General features: G+C 37.6%; 1 protein-coding gene across 2 annotated transcripts in view; it reads right to left on the reverse strand.

The window, feature by feature from the left end:
• The window catches only part of edil3a (EGF-like repeats and discoidin I-like domains 3a), a 170,278-nt gene that overhangs the window by 117,985 nt on the left and 38,023 nt on the right, over window positions 1-14,270 (reverse strand). Inside the window, exon 2 of one of the 2 annotated variants that reach the window (XM_027138617.2) lies at window positions 2,303-2,326. In XM_027138617.2, coding sequence (XP_026994418.1) covers window positions 2,303-2,326 — 24 coding nt within the window. Of the gene's footprint in view, window positions 1-2,302; window positions 2,330-14,270 lie in introns of both variants that reach the window. The other variant, XM_027138616.2, reaches the window with a different exon arrangement.

Here is a 14,270-nt window from a genome sequence, read left to right on the forward strand (position 1 = left end):
TGGGGCTGAGGTTAGGGCAAGCCAATCAAGTTCTTCCTTGGAAAACCTTGTCGCCATGAAGATTGCTTTGTGCACAGGAGCATAATCATGCTGGAAAATGTTTGGCTTAGTTCCAGTCAACAGAAACTGTAATGCTAAAGTATAAAAAACACATTCTAGATGATTGTGTGCTTCCAAATTTGTGGCAAGAGTACAGTATGGGGAATCGAAAGTACTGAATATCCATAAATCTCCTGCTTAATGTTACCTGGAAAGCTCTAACTCTATACATTTTTCCTGATGATTCACGGCAGCTTATGAACATGTTGTAGTCGTGTTTTCAGGTCTAGTAATGATTGAAAAAAAATACACATCTGATTGAAGTATGCCGCTGGATCTATTATAAAGACAGAGAAATAATTAGATTGTCTTCAGTATAAAAGAAATCCACTTATCTGACGGAGACGACTACAAGGCGCAAAAAAGCAAGTTATTTGCCAATCAGAAATTTGCATCTCACTCTAGGCCATTATGAAATCTATTGATGCTAAACTGTGAACACATTTCCCATTACTCCAGCATGAATGGGAGCTGGATTTTAGTATTGGCTGATAGGAGCTACGGCATTAGAGAGCTTTTATGATAATCCATGATGATGATCTTTTCCTGCTGCGTGCTGGATGCTAAATGCATCAAGCCACATCATCAGCTCCTTAGAGAGAGTGAGTTTAGAGCTGGATGGAGCCAATTGGACATGTACTGTGTGGCACTCAATCAATTATGCGTAAAGTAGTGAGTTAGTGAAGATTACACCAAAACACATTTGTTTTGAAACAGCTTTTTGAAACAAAAGAGGCGTTATAGCGTCGTTGGTACTAACATGACTGACTGCTGTGTTTGCTCAGAAAACTTCAGTATCTTATATAAGTCCCTAAATCCCCCATAAAGCCCCACCTTCACCTTTTCCATTTGAAGTGTTAGAACCTGGAACTGAACTGGATTTAACTAGGACTAGATGTCATAAAAAAATATATACACAGAATAACCCATAAGACTGAAGTGGAACTGTATTTAAAAATCACTACAGTTACCAAAAATGTTTACAATAAAAAAAAATTAAATAGAGAAGAAATGATTCATGAATACATGAATCTGAACCAATATTATGAACTAGTTTGTGTAGACTCATGATGTATAATTCCAATTTACAGTCCTTTTCAGTCGCAGGTTGTGACACTTCAAATATGAATGCTTATGGGAGCAAAATGTGTGTCACATCTGCTACTAGTGAAAGAAAACAAGGCACAATCCAGAGCCAGGGATTTTACAGTGCAGCTCTGTGGTGATAAAGAGACAAACAATTTGTGTTTAACAAACTCATGCCTGCTGAAACGAGTGCCGTCTGCTGTGACAGAGGCAGCTCTTTACCTCGGGTGGATGAGGAAAGAGAGAGAGAGAGAGAGAGAGAGAGAGAGAGAGAGAGAGAGAGAGAGAGAGAGAGAGAGGCAAAGAGAGGGGGTGGGTGGGTAGGTTTGGGGGGGGGGGTAATGACATGCTGTACCAAAAGTCTGAAAGACATTAAAATGCTGGTGCATGAAAAAAAGGGACAAAGAGCTGCAGTGCTTTGAAAGATCAACAGTGATGACCACACAAAACAAGGGAATCAATGAAGAAGGCAGAAAGGAGCCACAGAGGAAGAGAAGAGAAAGATTAAGTGTGTGTGTGTGTGTGTGTGTGTGTGTGTGTGTGTGTGTGTGTGTGTGTGTGTGTGTGTGTGTGTGTGTGTGTGTGCGCGTGTGCATCTTTATGGGAACAAAATGTCCCAGGGTGATGCACAATATAATTTTCTCCTTGAAATCTTTCTGGTCACTGTTATGAAATTAAGACATTAAGGTTAAGTGTTGAGTTTGGTACAACAGTGCAGCATTATGTGTGTGTGTGTGTGTGTGTGTGTGTGTGTGTGTGTGTGTGTGTGTGTGTGTGTGTGTGTGTGTGTGTGTGTGTGTGTGTGTAATATTTAAAGACCTCACTTCCTAAAAAAATGCTCAATAGTCTCAACCAAGTCAAATTTTGGCCCAAAAACCAATTAGCACTGGTTCCCTTACAATATAGTGCAAAAAAGTGCAAAAGGTAACGAGATTCAAATTAGCATAAAAACCATACAGACACACTGATGTAAAATAAAACATTTGAAAAGATGGCAAATTAAGGACATCAAGCAGAAAGGGTGAGGGAAATAGACGACAGGACAAAAAACAGAAGGCAAAAAGGTACAAGCTATAATAGGATAATGGAACAGGATGCAGGCCTGGAAATATCCTACCTGAAGGAAGATCCTTTCCCTCTGCTGCTGTAAAAGAGAGAGAGAGAGAGAGAGAGAGAGAGAGAGAGAGAGAGAGAGAGAGAGAGAGAGTTATATTCCAAAAATTCATTCCGTTATTTGTTTTATTTATTTTTCCCTTTTTTCTTATTTTAATAATTCATCCTTTCAAGTTCATTGGCTTATCAAACTGGCTAATAATCAAATACGATTCCTTCGCTTCCCTCCAGAAAACATAATTATAATAATCACAGCTGATGCTCCTCTCATCCAGGCAGTTCCAAGGACAGAAACAAAACAAACTCACAATTAAAAGTTACAGCGCATTCATCACCACACCGTAACTATCCCATTATAACAATCTGTGCGCCACTAAATTCCCAGAGATCTCGCTTGCCAGGACTTAATGCATTGCCAAAACACCACTGCCCTTCCCATGTGCACTCTGTGTTTACTCCACAGCCGTTTATTATTCGGAGTCCATGTTTAGGTCGGCTGCATGAGCGCAAGCTGCTTAATCATCTCATTGGGACCGGAATATCAGAACGAACCCCAACACGTCCTGTAGCATTACCATCTCCTTCCATCATACCAAACACAGGCACAGTACAGGGACAGGAGAAAATGATGACTCCTGCTCTTCTCTCGATATGTCTAATGCATGTTTTTGTCTTTTGCGTCTTTATCCGCCATCTCAAGCCATTACGGGGTCGAGGGTGACGGTCGAATAATGATCGACCGTGTGGTTGTTGTGGTCTCATGTCGATGTGAGCTCAAACTGTACACAAACATTCATTAGTGATGTTGAGGTATGATAGAGCTATTAACCTGCAATAATTACCCAGCACTTTATTTTAAAGTGTGCTAAGCAGAGTGGAATTACTGGTACATATTTGCATGTTAGTTCTTACTTTATTACAGATAATCATAGACTTTACACTCGGCCAGATCTTATTTATTTTACGTAATTGCACAAAACTACAAAGCTGATGATTTTCCTAAAGCATCACAACCGAATGTGAAATGTACCTCTTAAGCTACGGTCAAGTCGCTAGTTGCTGTACTACTGTATGAAGATGTTCCTACTGCTCGTTGCCATAGCAATGATGTTTATTAGCAAGTTGTTCATTCCAATAGACAACATTTTGCTGCTAAAATGAAACATTCTGGGGGAGATTTGGCATTTGTGTATAAAAACGCAGCAGCGTATATCAGCATTGTATCATACAAGATGAAGGAGAAGCAGTTTGTGCTTTGTCACAAATCACGTGCGCTATACGTGCGCTACTGTATATGTCTTCATTCCCATTGGTAGCCGCTGCACCAAGTCATGTTAACTGTTACAACTCTGGACACACCCACACCAAGTCACTAGCTTCTGATGTTCCTGGAAGCTCATGTTATTGAAAATGTGCAACTAGAGTCGCTTTGTCATAGTAAAGTGCTACTGTACAGTATGTGTGTGGTGGTTCAAGCGGTTAAGGCTCTGGGTTGTTCATCGGGCTTCAAACCCCAGTACTTTTGGGCTCTTGAGCAAATCCTTAACTCTCACAGTGCCAGGGGCACCGTATCATAGCTGTGTCAGCACTCTGACCCCAACCTCCATGAGGTTGAATTTCACTGTGATGTAATGTATATGTGACAAAATAAAGGCTTCTCTAATACAATTGCATTTTTAATAAATAAAGGCTCAGTTTGTATCTGTTTACTTCTTTGTTTAATGTCTGCAAGATAACTTAAGAGATCATAACAACTATAAACAGTATATATCAACAAACTCTCTTTTTTCCTCTCTTTTGATGTTAATAAGAGAAAAAAACATCGTTCGTTATTGAGAAAGTGTGAAGTGCTCTGTCTTGAAACCTTCCCTGTTTTCCCATGCCGAAGTCTCCTTCCATAAATAAACAAGCAATTATAGTTTTTTTTTTTACTTCTTTTGAAATCATATATTTATTTTATTTCCATCTTTATTAAACACTGGTTATAACAGTGTTACAAACTATAGCACGTCACTCGACGTTTCAATGCTAATCAAAAGTTAAGAAGGGAAAAAAAACACGTTAGCCATAAAAGGAAATTTATATTGCAAAAAGTACGTAATCAAAAGCAGTTTCTGTTGGAACTGTATCAGCAATGTTTAAAACAATTTCATGAAGGTGGAGAAGTTAATGGTCTAAACAGTGTGAGGCTGAGAACAAAGATGGCATGCGGCAGTGAGGAGTTCACTGCTCTCTGGTTTAACCTGCCAAATCCCTCTGTAATCACAACACAGATGCAGATGATTCACTCCAATTTCTGCCAGACAACATGCACAAATCACTTCCTTTCAGCCTAGACGCATAACACACACACACACACACACACACACACACACACACACACACACACACACACACACACACACACACAATCTGATTCCTGTCCCATTGGCTACACAGTCTCTCATGTTAATTAGTAAATATGTCAATTTAAATGGAAGGTTTCTATGGATGTAATAATAAAGGTTAGAAGTGTGGTTTTAAAAATTCACCAAAAACCCACCACATTGCTCTCGCTCAAGTTTTACTGAATACTGTCCACCTCACTTATGGCATGAACACACCCGCTACATGAACAGTACAACAGTATGTAAAAAATGACATCCACACCCGAGTGATGGAGTTCACCTACTGACTCGTCCACGTGTACTGAATATACAGTAGGGTTATTTTTTCTCTCTCCAATTTTTTCACAAAGAAACAATGTCTTGAATTACTCAGAACAGTTTTTTTAAGTGAAATTTTTCCAACAATTTTCCCAACATTTTTGTGTGTGAACTGGAAAACCGCACTATGCTGAAGTCATTAATGTGAACTGGTGGATGCGGTTTTGCAGTTTTGAAGGGAAGGCTCTGTTTATCATGGCTGCTGATCAAGTTGGTTAATATGGGGTCTGTAATTTCTTATTCAAGACCATGTTTGCAGTTGGATTTTGCTTTGTTTTATTTTTACTTCCTCATGCGGAGGTGCCAGAATATGACGTACGGTAGAGTTGCTGAATCCACCACTCTTCTGCTGTACAGCTCACTGCGAGCACACCGCGAATGCACAAATCTAAATCTTTAGCACAAATCTAATCTTACGCACAAGGATGCAGGAAGAAGGGGACCTGAGCGTTGTTTTTGGGACTTTTGACTCGGCTGCCATGCTCGTTTATTAAGCGGGTTTTAATCGTGTGAGTGCTTTCATGTCGAAGATTTATTTTATTTTTTTGCAGAAAATGCTTTTTTTGTGTAGAGTGAAATGCTTCGATGAAAAAAATGTTGCATGTGGACTGGGAATGAGATGCACTAAAAACTGCTGTTTTCTTTTTTGTCCTGTGTTTCATCTTATCTCTCCCCCTGGAGCATTGCTATGTGAAAAAGCCCAGCTCTTTGCTTCAGGCTCTACACAGCTCTTCTCTCTGTTGATTCTGTTGATTTCCTATAGAGAAGCCATTTTCTTTAGTTTTCCAGAGCTACTGTATGAAACTAATGTTGAAAGCATGAAATGTAATGTTGAAGTTTGTACCACAAAAAAAAAAAAAAAGTCATATATAAATATCTTTTTAGCCTTGAAGCCATAGTGCAACATTACAGAAGTAAACATCAGACAAGTAAACATGTCTTAGCTGATCAATCATGTTTAGGGGAAAAGAGAAAATTGTGTAAATTTCAAATTTCATGGGCTTTTATAATAAGCCGATATTCTAGATGTGTTAAAAGCAAGAAAAAACAGAAACTTCTTGAGTATGTGAGTTGAGAATATCTGATCTAGAGCATTTATATACTGTACACTGTTGAGGCTTAAGGAAAACTTTGTTCCTATTGCATAATTGCAAGGAAAACGTCAGGTTGTACCTTTGGAACATAAAAAAGAGTTGCGATGCCTTACTCATAAATGAAGCGCATTTAGTGGCTAGCATGATCACTCCACATCCTGCGCCATCGCTGTGCCAATCTCCTGTGCCGTTGTCAGCATGGTGCTAAACATTTCCGTAGCTCAGCAGATCTCTTACATCTGGGTTGCAGATTAGCACAAGCTTTCACTCAAGAAGCCTGTGCATTAGCTACAGTAGCTCACACAAGAAAACTGCAATTACAAATTGTCTGGATATCTGCTGTAAAAGGTCAAATCAAAACAATATGTTATATATATATTGCTTACCTTTAAGAAGCTATTAGGATTGAGTCTTATAGCACTGGATCTCATCACAGGCATGAGAACGACGTGAGGTAATTACACACATGCATACACACTGAAAGACACAAACACCTCTGCGATTATGGCTTCCCGCTGTGCTGTCTTACAAATAAAAAACAGTGTAAACCGGACGACAAAGACAAAACTTCTGTTGTGTGCAATTTCTACATCTAATATTTAACCCACTTACGGATCAAACAGAGAACAGAGCTAGACGAGCGTAAGCTGTTCCTGTAATTTTGCACCTTTTGTACTGCAAACCTGGATATGGTTGTCTAATTAGATTTTAGAGAAAAGTTGCACTACAGGCACTTTTCTAAGAATAGATGTATACAAGTAGGACAAAAGAAAACGTAGAGATTTGTACCCGTTTGGTCTGAGAGTGAATTAAAGAAAAAGGAAATGAAATCATCCATGAAGTGAGTCACTAAGGCTAATAGTGTTAAGGAAGATCACGTATGAACAGGATCGCTGTATATCGTACTGTATATATAGAGATGCCTCTGCACCAGTGTTGTTGTTTTTTTTCATAATTCTTTAAATTACACTGTAAATTTCACACTGAATTCTAAAAGTGTGAAAAAAAGTGAATTCTTTTATACACATTTGTTCTGCTTATATAATACTAGTAAGAGGATTTGCTAAAGCACTTGTGGGAACAATCTGAATTTGCACATTAAGACAGCGGGCATGCTGACAGGAGCAGATGCTAATTGAGCTATTCTTTCTTTAAAGTCAGTTTAAATCCCCAGTCAGAGGTTTCTGCAGCTGGTTGTACTGAACTCTATTTTCATTCTGCAGCATCAAGAGATTTCTGAACACCGATTTGTTAAAAAAAAATTAATAAATAAAAAAATCCAATATGTTTACCATGCTGTTGGTTTATAGACTGAGATAGAGCCCCTGGATTGCAATACGAGTTTTTTAATCATTGTTAATTGAAGCTTCAAGCCAGAGAGGAACTTGTCCAGCTCACTATTTTTAACCAAACAGCAGATTTTATATTTAGTAATCAAAATCTCTAATTATTGATGAATACATCTCGATGAGCAGAGAGTTCAAAACTCAAAGTGTAGAAACATAACATTATGGAAATGTATAAACAACAAAGATGGTTATAATAAAACCGATGATTAGCGATCTTTAAAAACGTAATGTTAATTATAATTTAAAAAGCCGGGGGAGGAAACCAGAGTACCCGGAGGAAACCCCCAAGGCACGGGGAGAACATGCAAACTCGGCACACACAAGGTGGAGGCGGGAATCGAACCCCCAACCCTGGAGGTGTGAGGCGAACATGCTAACCACTAAGCCACCGTGAACCCCTTCTGGATGAAACAGTACATTAAAATGAATATATTTAGCTGAAACCTGGTTAATCTGTAGGCGTGTAACTACTCTAAATACTCCTGATACTAGCTACAAAAATTCACATCAATTCTCTGAATCGTTTGAACAATGTTTGAATATAGAAAAAAGTCAAACTTTTTTTATATGAATTTATTTCTAAATAATAAACAATGCTAATACTTAAGGTTGTTATTCACACATGAATTCACAAAACCCATGTCATAGCTAAGGTTAGCTCTTCAGAAGTTTGTGATTAGTACATGCCTTAACTCATTAGATCATATTTAAGTATTAATTCAGGTATTAGTGTGGGAAATACTGAACAGAAATGACAGCAATTCTTTACAGAGCTCTTAACCATGATATCTATGACAGATAAGTAAAATAGCAATGAAAACATCAAACGGACTAATGGTGTATTTTCTTCCTTTTACATGCATTAGATGTATGAGCCTACATAGCAGCCATAATTTTTCTCTTTTCACTAAAACAAAACTGCAGTACTTATGAATTGCACATATTGAAGTGTTTTGAATAATGATTTCTTCTCTAAGCACAGCTTCCTTTGCCTTATGCAACTAATGGGCAAACTCTGTCGAAGTCACGCACCCACATACTTGTGCATATCGAAATAATTTTATATTCAGGAGAATTTTGAAGAGAAATATGGCAGTAAACTGTAAACGGAGCAGAGCTGAGTCACATCTGTAAAACCCAGAACTAGAAAATCAGATAAATACATTTGTCCAATTTATTTCTTAATATCATTTTTATATTAAGAGAGAGCTCTATAGAAAGAGTTCATTGTTTTCTTCATTATCTTTCTCTCATCATATGCTGCTAATCTCTAATAATTGGATAATCTTCTTGCCAGGTATAAAATTCTTGTTTCATTATCATTCATTTCATATTTATTGTTATATAGAACGGGGGCATAGAAGCCTGTATTATCGCTTCATTTGGGGTCAGAGTGCAGGGGCAGCTATGATACAGCACCCCTGGAGCAGGGAGGGTTGAGGGCCTTGCTCAAGGGCCCAGCAGTAGCAGCTTGGCTGTGCTGGGCATTGAACCCCAATCCTCCTATCAACAACCCAGAGCCTTATATCCATGTTATGTTATAATATGTTGTTTAAAGAGTATCATGTAGGTGTCAGGTCTACTTCTACACGCTCGGCCTACAAACATGGCTGAGCTGGACAATGCTTTCCAAAACACAAGAACTCTGTTATGTTCACAGTGACCTTTACCTGTAAAAGTTTTGCCTTACGATTTAGAATTGTTTGATTGTGCATTACAGTAAACTCTTTCTCCATTTCATACGACCTTTTCTAACAGTAGGCTAGTTCTGTAAGACCTAAAATGTTATGGTTGAGCTCTTAAAATGCTGGAAATGTGTGCATTAAATCAGCAGTCCTTGATTTTCTAAGCTATTTTACTGCGGTCTTATACTGTATGATGGCTGGTTAAATGCATTTTACTGTTTCGAACTGGCTGTAAATAATTAAATAGTAAAAATATAATGGATGTACAAGCACACTGTATGTGTATACAACTGAGTCAAGACAGTGCTATTATTTATTTACTTTAGTGTACGGAGTGTGACACGGTGGCACAGCAGGTAGAGTTTCTGCATCACAACACACAATGTTCACATCTCGTGTGTTTTTTTCTGGTTTCCTTCTTCTTCCACAAAACATGCCAGTAATTCCATGCCAGCCTTACGCCCAGTGTACATGGCACAGGCTCCACCACAGCCTTAACATGGTAGAGGTTTCTAAACTTTAATAAATGAAGTGAATGATTAATGCATTTAATAAATGAAATGATGATTAATGCATTTATTAATAAGGGAAGTAAATTTAAACAGTTAAGTGGGATGGAAGGTAGTTGTACCATTAGGGATTTTCTAATAAATATGCACTATTAAAGAAAATAAAACATTCTTTTTAGTATTTTTAAGTTTCCATATTCTGTTACTTGTCATGACATTATGACAAGTATGTGAACAGAGCAATTCTATAGCTTTGTACATAATATTTTTTCTTTAGAAATGTGTCACAATAATTCTTTAAGGTAAATGCTGTGTTGTGTTAATAGGGTTTACACTGAAGACTCACGAGGACATCACATGAGCGATCTCTCACATTGTACATGTACCTCATGTTGTAACTGTTCATACTGGACAACAGTCATATCTTAGTTATACTACTACATGTGTGTAAATCCCGGAGGGTATGGAGGGGACATGAAAAATGATTTAAAAAATATCGCACTCTCTATTGTGAAAAATATATGTATGTATACCTAAATAATTGTGTAAGTAGAAAAAAAACGCAAAAAATGCATTTAGAAACATTTGAGTCCCCCCTCCCCCCCTTCCTCACAGTGGTTTGACCCACTGCCTGCTTCCCCAGATCATCTCACCTACTCTGCACACACGAGTCAGGTGTGTGGCTGCGGCTCAATTAATGTTGAAGTAGGGGATTTTATCCACTTTAAATAAAGCGATTCTCTTTAATGTATTTGATGCAGATTCATTCATAAATTAGTTGCGGCAGAAATGCTGATTACCGATGTAATTTTCCATGAATCTGCTAAATTAGCGATTAAAATATTACTTATCTAGTTAACGTTAGCTTGTTTACAATAGCTAGTTACATAGTGCACTGCAAATAACACGCCAAAGCCGTTTTGTTGTTTTTATACGTAGAGCAGTTACTGTAAATTGATTATTTATTAATTGATTTTGTTACAAAACATTACTTATTTTATATATATTTTTCATAATAACAGTCATGTTTATATTTTATTGTATGTTGATGGCTTAACTGTAAACAACACAAACAATGCAATAAATAGTTTTGAAGAAAAATCTGCTTTGTCATTTAACCTGAGAAAAACTTTGAAAATAACCATAATGACGCAGTCTCCATGCTACAATAATAATGATAAAAGCAAAGTTTTTCACTGTGGGGACATGTCTTTATAAGTACAATTAGACTATTATTTGTGTCCCCAACTGTTACATGAAATTTACGCCCATGTACAGTACTACTACAAGCTTCATTTTATTTATGCTGAAAAGAAGTTTGACAATCAGACAATGGATTTCATGTGTAAAAAGCAAAGAGAGAGAAAAATGGAGATAGATGTGGTGTGGGGAAATAGTAAGTATGGTTCGTTCAAGTTTCAGGAAGAGTTGGACAATTTCTCTGTAATAGACTAATTCCTACCAGATTCAAAACCAGAGACAGTGTGGAGCAGAAGCAGAACACTCCCTTATATTTGAAAAAAGCAGCATGTTACGCTCAGTATAGCAAATGTACCGTGTAAGTCCCAGCCCTAAGAGTTAATCACCATTTTTTTAAAGACATTAGTGAGAATCAGAGTAATACACAGCTGCTGTAGCACTTTGCTCTACTGGAAAGAATGAGGAGAAGCTTCGTCCCACAGGCCATTCAGGCTCTCATCCAGGACAACACCTACAGCTTGGATGTTTCTGGACTTGTCACAGCACCCACTACCACTACTGGACTTTTTACACAGTGCAATTTGCATAAATCCACCAAAATTGCACATGTATGCACTTTATGCCAATATTCATATAATCAGTTGTATTGTATTGCATTCATATGCTGTTTTTTTCTGTTTTGACTATTTATTTTTTTATCTGTACATCTAAATACAATCTATTTTATTGTATTTTGCATCCAAATTCATTTTATTATTATTTTTTATTTTGCCTCTATTTGTAGAAAACAGACAGACAAAACGTAAAAAAAAGTTAATTTTAATTTTATGTGTGATGAGAAAAACTTTGTAATTTATTTGTAATTGTGGAAAACACATTGTGTGTGTATGTGTGATTCAAATCTGTGTTTAAAAAAAAAACCACTATATCATTATATCTAGTGTAGGATCACTGCAGATTCAGTGAAAGGAGCCTGGTCTTGCAATGGCAAAATGTCTAGTTAGTAGATATAATTTGATTCAACACACAACATGAATCTGGTCACAGCCTACAGCGTGTGAATATTTTCACTAAGAAACACCAAAGCTCAGACATCAGCTTTAACTGATAGTGCTGGTGTGTGTGATACTGAACTGAAACATTGTTTTCCATGTGAAAAATGCAAAAGTATAAAAGCTCACATTAGGCTTTTATGTGTATTAGATCATGACATTACTCACACGACACGACATGGCATCTGACTCCAGGTCCTCACCCACACTGAGTTGTAGATTAGGCTAAAGCTGTGTATGCCAGAGGCTTTTGTTTTTCTGTGAACTACTGTATATTGCATGGAAAAATCATTCACTTTTCAGTCAGAATTTCCTTCCACTTCTAACTTTTGGTTTTACAGGCAGATAAATCAATATTTTCTCTCGCAAATGTCAGATGTTCATGAAATGTTCTGCATCAAGATCCAAACACAACACCTACATCTTTATCTCTATTCAAACCATATGGTGGGTCAGGAATACAAAAAAAGGCAGTGACATGGTAAATATGTGGGACTGCACAGGGGTGGCGGATGCTATATGAGCCGCTCTCATGCCACAGGCATGTAGACGTGCATGCTGTAATAAAGCAGAAATGTCCTAGCATAGCTCTAATACATTCACTTGCTTAGCAACACATTTCTCTGCTTGACTACTGAATACACGGCCAGATAAGGGCTGGTCAGAAAATAGTGACGATGACTTATCACTATTGAGTGAGCTCTCATTCGTATTGATATTCTAGCAGTCCAGTGATAAAGTTAAGCCCTGCGACATGTTGGTTCAATCTGAGTGACAACCTACAGGAAGTACTGTAATAACCAAAAATAAGGCCAAGAGCTGATACTACCCCAAAGGTGTCTGAAGGAGATAGGGAAGCACAAGGCAGTCACATGTGGAGAAGTTGCAGAGGATTATGGGAACATGATTGAGTCAATTGAAACGGCCATCTAGCCTGTCTAGCCACTGGTATGACCATGTATACTTTTACTCGTGATCCTCAGTACTATAAACTCACATAATCTAACACAACTTCAACTGGTCATTCTCTAATTAATTAAAAAAAAGTCACATATAGAATTCTTTGTTTATGCATTTAATAATTACTAATAAGTTAATACTTATGTATTATATTTTCATTTGCACATGAGCACACTGATAACACAGACATGGGCCAAGTGGTGTAATAGCTGGCATATCACTAGATATCATACAGTACAGTTTTTGGTCCAAGCCCGTGCCTAATGTACTACTTACTGTATTGTGGACCATATCCTATTTCTTTTTAACCTAGCTTTGACGACGTTCCCCCATTATTTACTACTTCATTATTTTACACCATATAAGAACAAGCAACTCTGTTGTACATACTAGATATAAATCTGACAACTGATGCTTCAGTGATACTTGAAACAAATTGAATATCAGTGAGGCGAGAAATTGATGAAGGCTGATATAAATGATGTGTCCTGGAGGTTCACATATGAGCAAACAGCCATAACAAACTCAGGTAGAAAACACCTTGGTTTAAACGTTATCAGCTACGACTCTTGTCTTCTGTCTTGGTTTTGTGCTTTTGTACTTGGCATGATGGTGATTATCAAAACGGGAACCAACTGAACAAATTGTGCATGGACTTTTCTGAGAATATGACTTTGATTCAGTCAGTGAGTTGATGTCACAGACACTTTATATATAGGATTGATTAAGGGAAAGTGGCACACTGCTTAAGAAGAAGAAAAAGAAGAAGAAGAAGATGAAGAAGATGATGAAGACGAAGAGCCTTTAGTAAAAAAGCCTTTTTTATGGCTGCACATTACACATTACAGCACAGTGCGATATGTTTCTTCACATATCCCAGCTTTGAAAGTTAGGTATATAAGGAATATACTGTATGTCAAGTTAAGTAGCGTATTTTCTGCACTATAAGGCGCACTTTAGAGCCTTAAATTTTCTCAAAAATCGGCCGTGCACCTAATAATCCGGTGTGCCTTACAGTATGTGTGCGCTGAGTTCCAAAATCTGTAAAAATGTTGTTGTGCGACTTTGGTAAGCACTCCGCTTGATTGACTGTCGGACCATTTCCCGCTGACACAGGGACGTAATATGTACACTATGTAAACTGGCAGTGATAAACCAATCAGAGAACATTATGTAATACGTACAGTACGTACGCTTACCTCCGCCACGCCTCCGATAGGTGAGGACTTTGATGGATTTGTGGGAGAAGATTGATTGTGTGTATTGTTAAATAGTAGAATAAAGTTCAACTAAACTCACTGTTTTGCTTCCGTTACCTTTTTTTTGTAGACCGTATGTTTTAGCATGCGCCTTATAATACGGTGCGCCTTATGTATGGGTTAAGTACAGAAATAGACCCCGTAATTGAGACTGCACAT

Source organism: Tachysurus fulvidraco, chromosome 9, assembly GCF_022655615.1.
Source record: "Tachysurus fulvidraco isolate hzauxx_2018 chromosome 9, HZAU_PFXX_2.0, whole genome shotgun sequence".
In the NCBI taxonomy this organism is placed as follows: Eukaryota; Metazoa; Chordata; class Actinopteri; order Siluriformes; family Bagridae; genus Tachysurus; species Tachysurus fulvidraco.